The sequence below is a fragment of the Pan troglodytes genome, chromosome 4, assembly GCF_028858775.2.
Source record: "Pan troglodytes isolate AG18354 chromosome 4, NHGRI_mPanTro3-v2.0_pri, whole genome shotgun sequence".
Taxonomy (NCBI): domain Eukaryota; kingdom Metazoa; phylum Chordata; class Mammalia; order Primates; family Hominidae; genus Pan; species Pan troglodytes.
Genome location: NC_072402.2, coordinates 138,904,199 through 138,920,809, shown reverse-complemented (window position 1 = coordinate 138,920,809; position 16,611 = coordinate 138,904,199). Strand labels below are relative to the sequence as shown.

The 16,611-nt window shown below is 43.2% G+C and overlaps 3 protein-coding genes across 3 annotated transcripts; all 3 read right to left on the bottom strand.

Moving 5' to 3' along the window:
- Positions 1 to 2,156: 2,156 nt before the first annotated feature.
- On the bottom strand, positions 2,157 to 5,412 carry PCDHB10 (protocadherin beta 10). Its single transcript, NM_001013021.2, is given in 1 exon segment — positions 2,157 to 5,412. A coding segment is annotated over 1 exon segment (2,397 nt). The 5' UTR covers positions 5,239 to 5,412; the 3' UTR covers positions 2,157 to 2,841.
- Positions 5,413 to 6,256: 844 nt separating this feature from the next.
- Positions 6,257 to 10,472, bottom strand: PCDHB9 (protocadherin beta 9). Its single transcript, NM_001013015.4, is given in 1 exon segment — positions 6,257 to 10,472. A coding segment is annotated over 1 exon segment (2,394 nt). The 3' UTR covers positions 6,257 to 8,078.
- A 1,090-nt stretch (positions 10,473 to 11,562) lies between these two features.
- Positions 11,563 to 15,460, bottom strand: PCDHB16 (protocadherin beta 16). Its single transcript, NM_001013010.3, is given in 1 exon segment — positions 11,563 to 15,460. A coding segment is annotated over 1 exon segment (2,331 nt). The 5' UTR covers positions 15,235 to 15,460; the 3' UTR covers positions 11,563 to 12,903.
- Positions 15,461 to 16,611: the final 1,151 nt, after the last annotated feature.

Here is a 16,611-nt window from a genome sequence, read left to right as displayed (position 1 = left end):
GATTGTAGGACACAAGATATATGCCTGACATCTTCCCCATCACACCCAAAACATTGAATATTGTAGAATTCTATCCTGGGAAATATGAAAGGCGCAGATATAGACTTACATGTACTGATATGTGGGGGTTTCCCAAGGTAGTAGCTCTATCCTAGCATGGTTACGTTAGAGTGAAGCCCTGTCATCAATACTCATGAAGTGTTGACTGTCAGCATTTGCTGTGTCATCATTCATATATATAAGACAGTCAAAGATAACAAGACATTTGAGAAAATGCCTACAACATGAAATAGAAAGGCCAAAACTGTAATACTACCACCACGCACAAAAAGCAACAGGAGGGAATAGATATAATTCAGAAAACAAAAGAAAGCCTTTTAAAATGTCTGATTAGTATCCCCAGAGAAACAAAATGTAATAAGAGCTAACACTTATTTACTTATTCTAAGTTCATTATTCTAGTGCCTCATATGGATTTACCTAGTTGATGTTAACAGTAACCCTATCAAGTACGTATTTATACCTGGAAGACAAAGAATAGCTTAGGGCTTAAGTGCCCCTTACTAGCTATATAGCCTTAGGCAAATTCTTAACTTCCCTTTGATTCACTTGCAAGTTTAAAATAGGTATAATAATAACTCTTACTATATAATGCATTTTTAAAGAATAAATAGATTAATTATAGATGAAAGAAGATTTACATTTGCAAATTTGTAATAGGATGTTATGAAAAACCAAGAGCTCTTAAAAATAAATATTTGCTATCCAAAAAGAAAAACTTAAATATGGAGATTGGATGATTAAATAAATTGTCTAATAAGTAGAACAAGAGATGGAAAAGAAGAAAAAAATTATAATTTAGAGTCTCAGAAAATCAACACAGGAGGTGCAATATTTAATGAGATTCTGGTTAAAGTGAGACTGTAGAAAACTCAATGGATAAATTATTACTAAAACATAACAAGAAAATTTCTCAGAACTTACAGTAAGAGTCTATATGTTAACAGGGTATGCCTGCATGGCCCGATTAATAAATAAAATGCCTGTATTAAGGTCTTTTCAGATTACCAGGAAAAAGTTTTTCAATGCTTCCAGGAAAGGACGTAAGAGAGAAGGACACAAAGAGAGGTGGAATCAAAATCAAGTCAGTCTTCTGAAGAAACTCGACATGCAATGAGTAAAAGAGACAGCTTCAGCTTTCAAAATTTGAGGGAAAATTATTTTCAAACTAGAATTTTATACCCAGTCAAACTATCAAGCAAATGAAAACAAACAAAAAAGATGTCTTCACAATGTAAGGAGACAATTTTTTAAAAATCTCTTCTGCATTCATTTATATGAAGGTCTTGAGAGATGTGTGCCAGCTGAATAAGAGAGTAAACTAGAAAAAAGAGTATACTGGACCTTGGAAAAGTAGACTCATACAGGAAAGTATTGAAGGGAAAAAGTCCCAGGGTAACAGTCTATAGATTAACCAGTCTAAATGAAAGAGGAAACTCACGATGAAAGAGCTCCTGAAAATAAATGTCATTGACAGAGTATCTTAAAAATTGGAATATTTTTAAGGAGAAAATACATTCAAATGAAAGATATGGAAAAAAACAATAGAGGTACATAGAAAATAATGCAAGTATGAAATAACAATTATGAACTCTAGGAACCATACTTTTCAAGTATGGAAATGTAATTCTAGTACAGTATACAAATGCATATTCTGAAGCACATAGCAATATAGATAATAACCACTAATTTAACTAAGAAACTGTGACATCTATATTGGAGAATAGGAGAAAAAGAATTTGCAATGTTTGTATATGTTTGTTAGTTTGGAAATAAAGCTAAAATTCTTTTCTATTATAGAAAGAAATGGTTCAAATACAAAACAATATCAAGATATAGTATTATAAACCTATTATTTATAAATATTGAGATCAATTCAAGAAGAAACCACACTGTGGTAAGGGACTGGCAGAATAGCTAACTTAAAAAACTATAAAATGTTAGTTATATATAGTATATCTTTTATATATAGTAATATTAAAAAACTAATGAAACTTGTTTTTCATTCTAACCTTTAGTTCCTCTTGCTTATTAAAAATTTGGTATTTAAAATAAATTTGCAACATATAAATGAATATCTCCAGCAATCTCAACCACAAATTTCAAAATGTTTTATTTTTATTCATTTTCAGGCAGATTATAATTTTATTTCAATTATAAGGCATAGTCTGTTTTATACATCAGCAAAAGTTAACATAAGAAAATATTGGCCAAGTAAAAGTAGCATGCTTAAAGATAAAATAATAAGTATATAAACTAAGGGTATTATTGATGTTCAGTATTGCTCACAATATGCTTTGTTTCATTTTGTCATGAGCATAGTAGTAGAGAAATATTTCTTTTTAAATACATGATGTAGAAATAAATGACATGGTTTTCAAACACCAATATATAGAATGTTAGAATGAGTTTGGAAATGTAGATATGCCTTCTTAAATAGAGCAAGTACACTATAGACAGAAGTGATTAGAATCATGAGATGCAAGCTCTGAAATGAATCAAAACCTCAGATTTCTGTAATGAGATATAATAGTAATTAATTCCTTGGGCAGTTGGAAAGAATTAAAACCTTAACACTATCATTTAGAAAAAAATACTCATTAAATTAAACCCAGTTGTTATTAACGCAAAAAAATGATGAAACATTGTAAAACCACAGGGGTATACTACTTGAAAATAATGCTTGAAGTTGCATAATAACTTAAATTTGAGATTTAAAAGTAAACTAATAGAAACATGGCTATGTGACACACCAAAAGTATATGAAACTAAAAACAGACTTTACTGAATATTAAATCCAAAGCTATTTCGGAAGGTGGAATTTTCTTCACCCTTCCTCCCAGGGCCCTGTGCCTGAATATCCGAAATAACTGGTTTCAAGAACTTGAACTCACTGGTCCCGGGGCCTCCCGTCAGACACACCTCATACTGGTAGCTCTGGGACAGGGTCTCAGCGCCGCTCACGTCCACCAGATGCCCTGGAAAGGGGCCCTCGGGCACCGAGCAGCGACCCACCGAGGCCGCCCTGCTCCTCCTGCACAGCCGCACCGCCACGAACAGGAGCACCGAGAAGAGGAAGAGCGAAGACACCGAGGCCAACGCCACCACCAGGTAGACGGTGAGCAAGTCGGCCTGGGCCTGGGCCGGCGCCGCCTCCGGGAGAGGCAGGTAGGGCTGGGAGAAGCCGTCCACCAGGAGCAAGTGCAGCGTGGCGGTGGCCGAGCGAGGAGGCTCGCCATTGTCCTTGACCAGCACCACCAGCCTCTGCTTGGCCGCGTCGCGCTCGCTCAGCAGCCTGGCGGTGCGCACCTCGCCATTGTGCGCCCACACGCCGAACAGCCCGGGCTCCGTGGCCTTGAGCAGCTGGTACGACAGCCAGGCGTTCTGGCCCGAGTCGCCGTCCACCGCCACCACCTTGGTCACCAGGTAGCCCGGCTCGGCCGCCCGGGGCACCAGCTCGGTGCAGGGTGCAGAGCCGTTCTGCAGCGGGTACAGCACGAAGGGCGAGTTGTCGTTGGCGTCCAGCACCAGCACACGCACCAGCGCCTCGCTGCTCAGCGCGGGGGAGCCGCGGTCTGTGGCGCCCACGCGGAACTCGAAAGCCTGCAGGGCCTCGTAGTCCAGCGACCTGAGGGCGAACAGGTGGCCGTTGTCCGCGTTGATGGAGACCAGGGAGGCGAGGGGCAGATGCAGGTCTTGGGGCGGCAGCAGCGAGTAGGTGACCTGGGCGTTGGTGCCTGAGTCTCCGTCTGTGGCGCTGACGCTGCCGATGTGCAGGGCGGGGCTGTTGTTCTCGCGGACGAACAGGGTGTAGGAGGTTTGGGTGAAGGCGGGGGCGTTGTCATTGACGTCGGAGACCAGCACGGTTATGTTGTGCTCGGTTTTCAGCCTGGGTGTCCCCAAGTCAGTGACGGTGATAGTGATGTTGTACTCGGCTCTGAGCTCTCTGTCCAGGGCGCCTTCTGTAATTAGGATGTAAAAATTCTCCACAGAAGGTTTTAGTAGGAATGGCAGATTCTCTTGAATGTAGCAAACCATCTTTCCATTTTCTCCAGAGTCTCTGTCATTAATCTTAAAAACAGCCAGCGGCGTCTCAGGAGAATTCTCAGCAACAGAGTTGGAAAATGATGATACGATCAGTTCAGGGGGATTGTCATTGGTGTCCAATACTTCCACTAAAACCCTACATCTTGCAGAAAGGCCTCCACCGTCCATTGCCTGTATATTTATTTTGTAAGAATTTACTAACTCATAATCAAGCAATTCTCTGAGAAAGATTTCCCCAGAAAAAGGATTGATTTGAAAGGTTGTTCGAATATTTTCTGAGGCATCAAAAAATGAATAGGATACTTCCGCGTTGACTCCAGAGTCTACATCTTCTGCCGATACCTTAACAATAAGGAACCCAATGGGGCTGTTTTCTGGAGCCTGGGTCTCATACAGAGCCTGGGCAAACTGTGGGGCATTGTCATTGACGTCCAAGACAACGATGCGTACAGTAGAGGTCCCAGACCTGGATGGAGACCCACCATCCAGCGCTGTGAGGGTTAAGCTGAGCTCTTCCTGCTCCTCCCGATCCAGTGCTTTGTCCAACACTAGCTCTGGATATATCATGCCTTCATCACTGCCACTAATTTTAATATGGAAAAAAGAGTTGGGGCTGATCGTGTAGTTTTGGATACCGTTAAGTCCTCCATCTGGATCCTGTGCTCTTTCTAGTCTAAATGCTGTCCCTTCAGCCGTATTTTCTGATATTTTTAAGACTGTTTCTTTGTCCTGAAATACTGGCGCGTGATCATTTATATCCCTGACTCTCAGCTCAGCCCGGTAAATCTGAAAGGGATCATCCATTAAAATTTGGAAATACAGCATACAGGGCTCTTTAGGGCCACACAGCTTCTCTCGGTCCAGTTTCTCATTTGTGAGCAAATTCCCGGTATGTGAATCCAGGAGCAGGTATTGTTTGTTATCATCGGAAACCACCCTGGTTCCCCTTGCAGCCAGCTTCCCCTCTGCTAGTCCCAGATCCTTTGCCAGATTGACCACAAAGGATCCTTTCTCTGTTTCCTCAGTCACCGAATAACGTCCAAACCCAGAACCTGCCAAGGACACTCCCCAAAAAAGAAAAAGAAACAGGACTTGCCTTTGTCTTGAGAAGCACAACTCTCTGACAGCCATAGCTGCTGCATACGTTATTTCCTAGTTGGTTACAGCCACAGCTCCCAGCATAAAAGAACAGCAGTAGGAAACCCTGCACCTACGCCGTGTAGCCCAGGGGTCTTTTTTGTCCTTTCCCTTTCCCAATCTTTGGCAGCTAAAGCTTCTCTTTTAAGTTCATCTGTCCGTGTCTTCCTTTATTAGTGGCTTGCATAGCATCCTCAGAGCAATTCCCAGACCGTCTCTTTAGCCTGCAGCGCCACCGTGTGGCCTCCACCAGATTTCAGTAGTTGTACCCATTTGGGTGTGTGTATTCGGACAATTTCCTTTAGTGCCTCATTTAAATTTTTCATGTTTATTTTCGTTTGTCTTGTAAAAATTAATGTTGAGACAGAGAAATAGTCACATTGTTGAGATTCTTCAATTCTTTTTGGGAAAAGTTAAAAATCCAACACTTGAAAATATGTTTCTAGCAATAACTCTGTCCACCTCACTGTGCTAAATTTAGCTCTCTACTAGTCCTTTCATCTCAGACACAACTCTCATACAATGTCAAGAATCAAAGGGAAAATGTTGCTGACATCTGGGATCACCAAAGTAACAGAAGATTTTACTTTTCCAGAAACATCGGGATAAGAACACCAAAACAGACAAAGAAAATATGTTTCACACCTTCCTCAACAAACTTCTTCAAAATCTCATCACACTGATTAAGGAGAATCATCACTCTGTAATCTTGTATAGTGCATTTAAGCTGTCCCTCCTCTAGTCTCTCATAAAAACTTGTGTATACAACTATGATTGCCCTGCAAATATTATTGCTTCTTAATTCATGCAAATCTATTTCTTCTTCAATGTGTGGGCTACTTAAGGATAGGAACTATGTCCTAATCATCTGTGAGTGACAAATCAGACAAGCAATAAATACTGCCTGTATTAGGACATGCATAAATAAACTCAGATGGGTAGAACCTGAAACGTTTTCCAGTGCCTTTCAATTCCGACCACTTGAAAGTTTTTTTTCTTTCATTTACTCTTTGCAATTTCTGTTTCCTTACTTTCACTTGTCTTTGTTTTTCTTGTATTAGCTTTAAAGTAACTTACAGGGTTAAATAAGAGATTGATTCTTATTTTAAGGTCCCCTCTTAACTGAAATTTAGCAGGATCTAACTTCTCTGCACCAAATAAAGGGAGGTAAAGAATAGACCACACTAACACCTATCTTAACACTATTAAAATTAAGAACAGCATTATAGTGTCTTTTTTCATAGAATTTTATTCAAAGTTCTTTTTAAATTATTTTATATTTTATTTTATTTTATTTTGATGGAGTTTTGCTCTTATTGCCCAGGCTGGAGTACAATGGTGCAATCTCGGCTCAAAGCAACTTCCACCTCCTGGGTTCAAGCGATTCTCCTGCCTCAGCCTCCCAAGTAGCTGGGATTACAAGCATGTGCCACCATGCCTGGCTAATTTTGTATTTTTAGTAAAGACGGGGTTACTTAATGTTGGTCAGGCTGGTCTCAAACTCGTGACCTAAGGTGATCTGCCCGCCTTGGCCTCCCAAAGTGCTGGGATTACAGGAATGAGCCACTGAGCCCTGCCTCAAAGACCTTATATCTAGAAAGAAGCTCTATTTTTTCTATAATAGGCCCAAATAGATTAAGTCAAGGAATGTCATGGAGGAAAAGGCTAGACACTACCAATAACACTCTAATAGCTGAATATAAAAGCCGCACAATATAAACCTCTACTTTGTGATTGCTATTGTTTTTTCAACTGGATGGCACTGGGCTATTAGCCATTAAAAATTTAACAGGAACCTCAGGAACCTCTGATTTGTTTATACAGAATTAAAAGGAGCAAATTAAATATTTTCACATGATCCTATAGAATGACTAAATTTTTTTTTTTTTTTTTGGTTTCCATACTAAAGCCCATTTACACACGCTCAATATCTTGCAGTGGCTTTTCTTCTAAGGCTAATTAGGGGTTTATTTATCATATCACTTACAAGAGAAACATTATATTTCAAATAGGGAACTATCAATGCCGGGAAACTAGAACTTTAAAATAAAAGGTAAAGTTTAAGAAAATTATTGTAGGCTGGGTGCGATGGCTCACGCCTGTAATCCCAGCAATTTGGGAGGCTGAGTGGGGTGGATCACGAGGTCAAGAGATAGACCATCCTGGCCACCATGATGAAACCCGTCTCTACTGAAAATACAAAAATTAGCCAGACGTGGTGACATGCAACTGTAGTCCCAGATACTCTGGAGGCTGAGGCAGGAGAATCGCTTGAACCTGGGAGGCGGAGGTTGCAGTGAGCTGAGATTGCGCCACTGCACTCCAGCCTGGGCGACAGAGCGAGATTCCGTCTCAAAAAAAAAAAAAAAAAACCAAAAAACAAACAAACAAACAAAAAACAGTTGTAATGAACAAGGATGGCAAACCAATAAGAACACCGGTTTCAAAAGAAAAATAGAAGAAATATCAAATAGTAAAAGCACATATTACATGCAGCAGACTATTTTAACAAGTAAAAAGTTTTAGGAAAAGAAGAACTAATGAATAATGTAGAGGCAATGAATTTAAAGTCAATAAAGACATTTAAAACGAGCAAAAATTTTTAAATGATATCAACTTTTAAAAATATTATATTTCACTTATGGGATTCTAGTAAGAAATGCCTCATCAGGATACAAAATAAGAAAAAGTTAACTTGTGAAGTTAAGCATAATACGCAAAGTTGAAGATGAATCAAACAAAAAATAGTACCTTCTTTGTGGTGGGCATACACAATTTAGTTAGCCAACAAGAATATATTAAAGAAGTAAATGTCTTTATTAAGTGGGTTCCTTTCAATAATTAAATCCAAAGCTATTGTGGAGAGTAGAATTTTCCTCTATTTCTTTCCCAACCCTATGGGGCGGGAGGTGGCGGGTAATCGGCTTCAAGAACTTGAACTCGCCGGTCTCTGAACCTCCAGTCAGACACACCTCGTACTGGTAGCTCTGGAACAGGGTCCCGGTGCCGCTCACGTCCACCAGATGCCCTGGAAAAAGACCCTCGGGCACCGAGCAGCGACCCACCAAGGCCGCCCTGCTCCTCCTGCACAGCCGCACCGCCACGAACAGGAGAACCGAGAGGAGGAAGAGCGACGACACCGAGGCCAACGCCACCACCAGGTAGACGGTGAGAGAGTCGGCCTGGGCCTGGGCCGGGGCCGCCTCCGGGAGAGGCAGGTAGGGCTGGGAGAAGCCGTCCACCAGGAGCACGTGCAGCGTGGCGGTGGCCGAGCGCGGAGGCTCGCCATTGTCCTTCACCAGCACCACCAGCCTCTGCTTGGCTGCGTCGCGCTCGCTCAGCAGCCTGGTTGTGCGCACCTCCCCATTGTGCGCCCACACACCGAACAGCCCGGGCTCCGTGGCCTTGAGCAGCTGGTACGACAGCCAGGCGTTCTGGCCCGAGTCGCCGTCCACCGCCACCACCTTGGTCACCAGGTAGCCCGGCTCGGCCGCCCGGGGCACCAGCTCGGTGCAGGGTGCAGAGCCGTTCTGCAGCGGGTACAGCACGAAGGGCGAGTTGTCGTTGGCGTCCAGCACCAGCACGCGCACCAGCGCCTCGCTGCTCAGCGCCGGGGAGCCGCGGTCTGTGGCGCCCACGCGAAACTCGAACGCCTGCAGGGCTTCGTAGTCCAGCGACCTGAGAGCGAACAGGTGGCCGTTGTCCGCGTTGATGGAGACCAGGGAGGCGAGGGGCAGGTGCGGGTCCTGGGGCGGCAGCAGCGAGTAGGTGACCTGGGCGTTGGTGCCTGAGTCTCCGTCTGTAGGGCTGACACTGCCGACGTGCAGGGCGGGGCTGTTGTTCTCGCGGACGAACAGGGTGTAGGAGGTTTGGGTGAAGGCGGGGGCGTTGTCATTGACGTCGGAGACCTGCAGGGTTATGCTGTGCTCGGTTTTCAGCCTGGGTGTCCCCAAGTCAGTGACGGTGATGGTGATGTTGTACTCAGCTTTGCTCTCTCTGTCCAGTGCACCTTCAGTCATTAGGATGTAAAAATTGTCAACAGACGGTTTCAGAAAAAAAGGCAGATTATCTTGAACATAGCAAATTGTCTTTCCATTTTCTCCGGAGTCTCTGTCTTTAATCTTAAAAACAGCCAATACTATCCCAGGAGAGTTTTCAGCAACAGAGTTGGAAAGTGATGATATGATCAGTTCAGGAGGATTGTCATTGGAATCTAATACTTTTATCAAAACTGTACATCTTGCAGAAAGGCCTCCGCCGTCCATTGCCTGTATATTTATTTTGTAAGAATTTACTAACTCATAATCAAGCAATTCTCTGAGAAAGATTTCCCCAGAAGAAGGATTGATTTGAAACGTTGTTAAAATATCTTCAGAAGCATCAAAAAATGAATAGGATACTTCTGCATTGACTCCTGAGTCTGCATCTCCTGCAGACACTTTAACAATAAGGGACCCTACTGGACTGTTTTCTGGAGCCTGGGTCTCATACAGAGCCTGGGCAAACTGTGGGGCATTGTCATTGACATCCAAGACCACAATGCGTATAGTGGAGGTCCCAGACCTGGATGGAGACCCACCATCCAGCGCTGTGAGGGTTAAGCTGAGCTCTTCCTGCTCCTCCCGATCCAGTGCTTTGTCCAACACTAGCTCTGGATATATCATGCCTTCATCACTGCCACTAATTTTAATATGGAAAAAAGAGTTGGGGCTGATCGTGTAGTTTTGGATACTGTTATGACCTTCATCTGGATCCTGTGCTCTTTCTAGTCTAAATGCTGTCCCTTCAGCTGTATTTTCTGATATTTTTAAGACCATCTCTTTGTGCCGAAACACTGGCGAGTGATCATTTATATCCCTGACTCTCAGCTCAGCCCGGTAAATCTGAAAGGGATCATCCATTAAAATTTGGAAATACAGCATACAGGGCTCTTTAGGGCCACACAGCTTCTCTCGGTCCAGTTTCTCATTTGTGAGCAAATTCCCGGTATGTGAATCCAGGAGCAGGTATTGTTTGTTATCATCGGAAACCACCCTGGTTCCCCTTGCAGCCAGCTTCCCCTCTGCTAGTCCCAGATCCTTTGCCAGATTGACCACAAAGGATCCTTTCTCTGTTTCCTCAGTCACCGAATAACGTCCAAACCCAGAACCTGCCAAGGACACTCCCCAAAAAAGAAAAAGAAACAGGACTTGCCTTTGTCTTGGAAAGCTGAACCCCCTGGTCTTCATAGCTGCTTCTTTCCTCGATGTCAGTCTCAATCACACTGCCCCAGCACAAATAGCAATCGCAAACCCAGACTTATGTGTACCAGAGATCTAGAGTTTTTAATTTTTCCTTTCCCAATCAGGGACTCGACAGCTCTTCTCAGCCCATCTGTCTCAGTGTTTCCTTTTTGTCAAGGACTTCCGTAGCATTCTGGTCAATTTTGTTCCTCCGTCTCTTCAGTCCGCAGCGCCACCTTGTGGCTTCCAACACAGTCAAATGGCTGTGCCCAATTTTTGTGTTTATATAAAAATTCTTCATTGCTTCATGAGAAAAGTTAAAAATTGAACAGTTGAAAAAATGTTTCTAGCAGTAACCCTGTTCAACTCTGTGTTAGATTTAGCTGTGTACTAGGCCTTTCGCCTCTGACACAACTCTTATGCAAACAAAGGGAAAATTGTGGGTGCCTTCTGGAACCACCAAAATAATCAATTTCACTGTCTCAAAAGCTTTGGGCATAGGAACACCAAAAATTAACAACAATAAAAAAAACTTGTTTCACATCTTCTTCAACAAATTTCTTCAAGATCTCAGATTGCCTAACTAGAATCACCGCTCTGCAGTCCAGAACCAAGCATTTAGGCTGTCTTTCCATTGTGCTTCTCTAAAACTTATGCATACAACAATGTTTACTCTATAAATAATATTGCTTCTTGTTTCAGGCCAGTTTGCCCCTTCATCAATGTGTGAACTACTTGAGAACAACTATGTCTTAGTCATCTTTGGTTGGCAAATTAGCCACTCACTAAATACTGGCTATTTTAAGGCATGCATAAATAAACTAGTGAGTAGGACATGAAACAAAATTCAGTGCCTTTCGATCTCTGCTATTTGAAAATTGTTTTCTTTAATATACTCATACTTTGCAATTTGTTTTTTTTTTCTTAGATTAGCTTTAAAGTAACTTGCAGAATTAAAGAAGGGACTGACCTTTATTTTCAAGTCCCTTTTAGTGGAAATCTAGTAGGCCCTAATTTCTCTGAACCAAATAAGCGGAGGTAAAGAACAGATCAAACTAACACCTATCCTAACACTATTGAAAGTGAAAACAAATTATTAAATCTGACTCACATAGAATTTTATTCAAAGGCCTAATATCTAGAAAGAAGCTCAACTTTACACGTAATAAGCAAGAAATACAGATTAAACATAGGGATATTTTACAGAGAAAGGGCTAGATACCGCCAATGTATACTATGATGAATATAAAAGCCAAACCATGTAAATGTCTCCTTGATAAGTTTTTTTTCCAACTTAATGAGATTGAGTTGTTAGCTATTAAAAATATAACAGGGACCTCTGATTTTTAAATTCAGTAATAGAAAGAATAAATTATTAAATATTTTTACATAATACCTTTGCCTTTTGTCTACAAACACAAACACATTTACACATACTGAATGTCTTACAATGGCTTCTCTTTTTATTTTTAGATAAGGCTGGTTAAAGATTTCTCATATCACTTACAATAGGAATATTTTATTTTATTTAAGGAGATACCAATACAGGGAAAATAGAACTTTTTTTTTTTAAGGTAACTTTACGAGACTCCATCTCAAAAAAATAAATAAATAAAACTTTGGATGGGCACATTGGCTTATGCCTGTAATCCCAGAATTTTGGGAGGCTGAGGAGGGAGGATGGCTTGAGCCCAGGAGTTCAAGATCAGCCTGGGCAACTTGGCAAAATCCCATCGCTGCAAAAGATTAGCCAGGCATGGTGGCATGCACCTATAGTCCAAGCTACTTGGGAGGCTGAGGTGGAAGGATCCGTTGAGCCCAGGAGGCAGAGGTTGCAGTGAGCCAAGATTGTGCCACTGCACTCCAGACTGGGTGACAAGAGTAAGACTCTGTCTCAAAAAGGAAAAAAGAAAAGAAAAGAAAAGAAAAGAAAAGAAAGAAAGAAACTTTAAGAAAAGTATTATAATGAAAATTGAGCCCAACAAAAATACCAATTTTGAAAGGAAAATAGACAAAAGAAATGTAACATAGGAAATATGCCTAATACATGCAACAGGTTATTTTAATATTTGAAGTTCTAGGAAACTGAGAAGTAACATGAAAAATGGAGCAAAAAATGAATAGGAAGTAAATAAAATATAAAGACGGAAAAATTTTAAATGACATCAACTTTGAAGATAAAGTCTATTTTGTTAATTGGGATTCTATAGGCGACACCTCTTCGGGGTAAATATGAGGAAAAGGGAAACTGGAATTAACAATATAATTTGAACTAACAATCAGAGAAAAATACCTTATTGGTGGTGGTGAGCATGAACAATTTAATCAACAAGACAATCATAAGAAGTTAAGGAATTTATCAAATGGGTTCCTATCAATAATTAAATCCAAAGCTATCGTGAAGGGTGGAATTTTAATCTATTTCTTTCCTAGTGCCCTAAGGAGAGAAGTTGGGGATAATCGGCTTCAGGAACTTGAACTCACTTGTTTCTGAGCCTCCTGTCAGACACACCTCGTATTGGTAGCTCTGGGACAGGGTCCCGGTGCCGCTCACGTCCACCAGACGCCCTGGAAAGGGGCCCTCAGGCACCGAGCAGCGGCCCACCGAGGCCGCCTTGCTCCTCCTGCACAGCTGCACCGCCACGAACAGGAGCACCGAAAAGAGGAAGAGCGACGACACCGAGGCCAACGCCACCACCAGGTAGACAGTGAGCGAGTTGGCCTGGGTCTGGCCGGGGGCCGCCTCTGGGAGCGGCAGGAAGGGCTGGGAGAAGCCGTCCACCAGGAGCACGTGCAGCGTGGCGGTGGCCGAGCGCGGAGGCTCGCCATTGTCCTTCACCAGCACCACCAGCCTGTGCTTGGCCGCGTCGCGCTCGCTCAGCAGCCTGGCGGTGCGCACCTCGCCATTGTGCGCCCACACACCGAACAGCCCGGGCTCCGTGGCCTTGAGCAGCTGGTACGACAGCCAGGCGTTCTGGCCCGAGTCGCCGTCCACCGCCACCACCTTGGTCACCAGATAGCCCGGCTCGGCCGCCCGGGGCACCAGCTCGGTGCAGGGCGCGGAGCCGTTCTGCAGCGGGTACAGCACGAAGGGCGAGTTGTCGTTGGCGTCCAGCACCAGCACGTGCACCACCGCCTCGCTGCTCAAAGCCGGGGACCCGCGGTCTGTGGCGCCCACGCGGAACTCGAAAGCCTGCAGGGCCTCGTAGTCCAGGGACCTGAGGGCGAACAGGTGGCCGTTGTCTGCGTTGATGGAGACCAGGGAGGCGAGGGGCAGGTGCGGGTCCTGGGGCGGCAGCAGCGAGTAGGTGACCTGGGCGTTGGTGCCCGAGTCTCTGTCTGTGGCGCTGACGCTGCCGATGTGCAGGGCGGGGCTGTTGTTCTCGCGGACGAACAGGGTGTAGGAAGTTTGGGTGAAAGCGGGGGCGTTATCGTTGACATCTGATATCTGCACTGTTATGTTGTGCTCCGTTTTCAGCCTTGGAGTCCCCATATCTGTGACGGTGAGGGTGATATTATATTCAGCTCTTGCTTCTCTGTCGAGTGCTCTCTCCGTTACCAAGGTGTAAAAGTTCTTGACTGAAGGTTTTAGAAGAAAGGGAAGGTCTTCCTGGATGGAGGAAATCGTCTTCCCATTGTTTCCGGAGTCAGGATCTGAAACGCTGAAAACAGCAACTACTATCTCAGGCGAGTTCTCTGGGATGGGGCTGGTGAGTGCAGACATGGCCAACTGTGGGGGATTGTCATTCACGTCCACCACCTGCAGGAGAAGAGTGCACTTTCCTGAAAGACCTCCCCCATCTGTGGCTTTGATGTCCACTTCATAAGACGTAACCGTTTCGAAATCTACTTGTTCTCTCAGTCGAATTTCCCCTGTCATAGGATTTACCTCCAAAGTTTTACTAATATCCTCTGAAGGCTGAAAGAGTGTGTATGATATTTTTCCATTGGCTCCGCTGTCTAAATCCCTGGCGGAGACGGTGGCAACCAGGGAGCCAAGAGGGCTGTTCTCTGGAATCTGCACTTTGTAGATGGGCTGCTCAAACTCAGGAGCGTTATCATTGATGTCCACCACTTCAATGCGGACCTGAGCAGTTCCAGATCGCGGTGGAGAGCCACCATCCAGCGCTGTCAGGGTTAATCTTAGTTGAGGCTCCTCCTCCCGATCCAGCTCTTTATCCAACATTAGCTCAGGGTATTTCCTGCCATCATTGCGTTCTCTGGTTAGAACAGCAAAATGGGAATTTGGGCTGATTTTATAGTTTTGAACATTATTGCTTCCTACGTCCAAGTCCAAAGCATGAGACAGTGGGAACTCAGTTCCTAGAGGACTGTTTTCCGGTATTTTTAGAAGCATTTCCTTTTCAGTGAACATGGGAGAATGGTCATTTATATCTATCACCCTCAGTTCAGCCTGAAATATTTCTAAAGGGTTTTCCATTAACACTTGGAAATGTAGTATGCAAGGCTCAGTGGGACCGCATAGCTCCTCTCGATCTAGCTTCTCATTTATGAGCAAATCCCCAGTTTGAGCCTTGAGCTGCAAATGCTGTTTGTTCCCCTGGGAAATGATCCTGGCCTTGCGGGTGGACATCTCTGTCAACCCCAACCCCAGGTCTTTTCCTAGATTTGCCACAAAAGAGCCTCTCTCCGTTTCTTCCACTACGGAATAGGACCCCAACTCGGCGCCCGCCCCAGACAAGCTCAGCAAAACAAAGAAAACAAGGACTTGCCTTTGTCTCCGATTGTGCATCCATCCAATCTCCATTGCTTTTTCTTGAAAAGTTGGTTCACGGAAGCGTCATGTATCCCCAGGATCCTAGTAGCACGTTTTTGCAGTCCAGAATGTCAGAACCAAGCAGCCCAATGGTGTCTTAAAGAGGTTTCACAATCGCGTTCGCTCTGGCTCAGCTATTCTTTTGCTTCCAGGCTTTGGGAAACGGTTTGCTGGATCCTGGAGCTGCGTAGGCGGTTCTATTTTCCGTCAGCTTAACCTGCAGCGCCACCACGCGTTCTCACTGAGTCATATTTTTTGGTTGAATATTGGCAGCAAAATTACTTTAAATGTACTGAATAAGCTATGCAGTATGGAACACTGAGTCCTATTTTCATGTGACTTTTGTGTGTACAGATGGAGCTCTGTAATGTTGTACAGGGAGGAGTACAAGGAGCAAACAGTCACATGTTATCGAGTGTTTAATGCTGTTGGGTTGTTAATGATTAAATAAAATATTTTAATTGAAATTAATATTTAAGTTGAGAAGAAATATACACTTAGGAGAATAATGTTTCTTTCCTTTTTGAATCATCCAGCCCAAAATATCATGAGCAAAATATTTCTGAAGTGACATGGGAACAATTTCAAAACCACGTATTTGTCATTCTACGTATTACAGGCACTATAGATAGAAACTGCAACATTGCAATCAGTAGTAGTTCTAGAGAGGATCGTTAACCAATGCTTTATTAGAGAGTAATTTACTTCTTCTTTATCACCTAGGTCTGAGAACTGTGAGTTTTTACAACTTTCAAATTATTGGAAAATTACTTCCCAAATAAGCAGATGTCAAGGTTGGGCCTACCACAATTTTGAATTGTTTTTATCATGACAAGAATAATTTCTCTTTTATTCTACTTAAAAAGCAGATATACTGAGATATAACTAAATACATACAATAAAATCCACCCTTAAATATATGTACCTACTATGTACCCACGAAAATTTTAAAAAATACAATCTACCCATTTGAAATATATGATTTAGGCCAGGTGCAGTGGCTTATACGTGTAACCCCAGCATTTTTGGAGGCTGAGGAAGGCAGATCACGAAGTCGGGAGTTCAAGGCCAGCCTGGCCAACATAGTGAAGCCCCATCTCTACTAAAAATACAAAAATTATCTTGGGAGGCTGAGGCAGGAGAATTGCTTGAACCGAGGAGATGGAGGTTGCAGTGAGCCGAGATCACACCAATGCACTCCTGCTTAGGTGACAAAGCGAGACTCTGTCTCAAAAATAAATAAATCAATAAAACATATGATTCGTGGCTTATGATATATTCAGAGCTGTGCATCCATCATCACAATTTAGAACATTTTAATCACCTCAGAATAACTCTGTATCCTTTAACTATTACTCCTTACCCCCC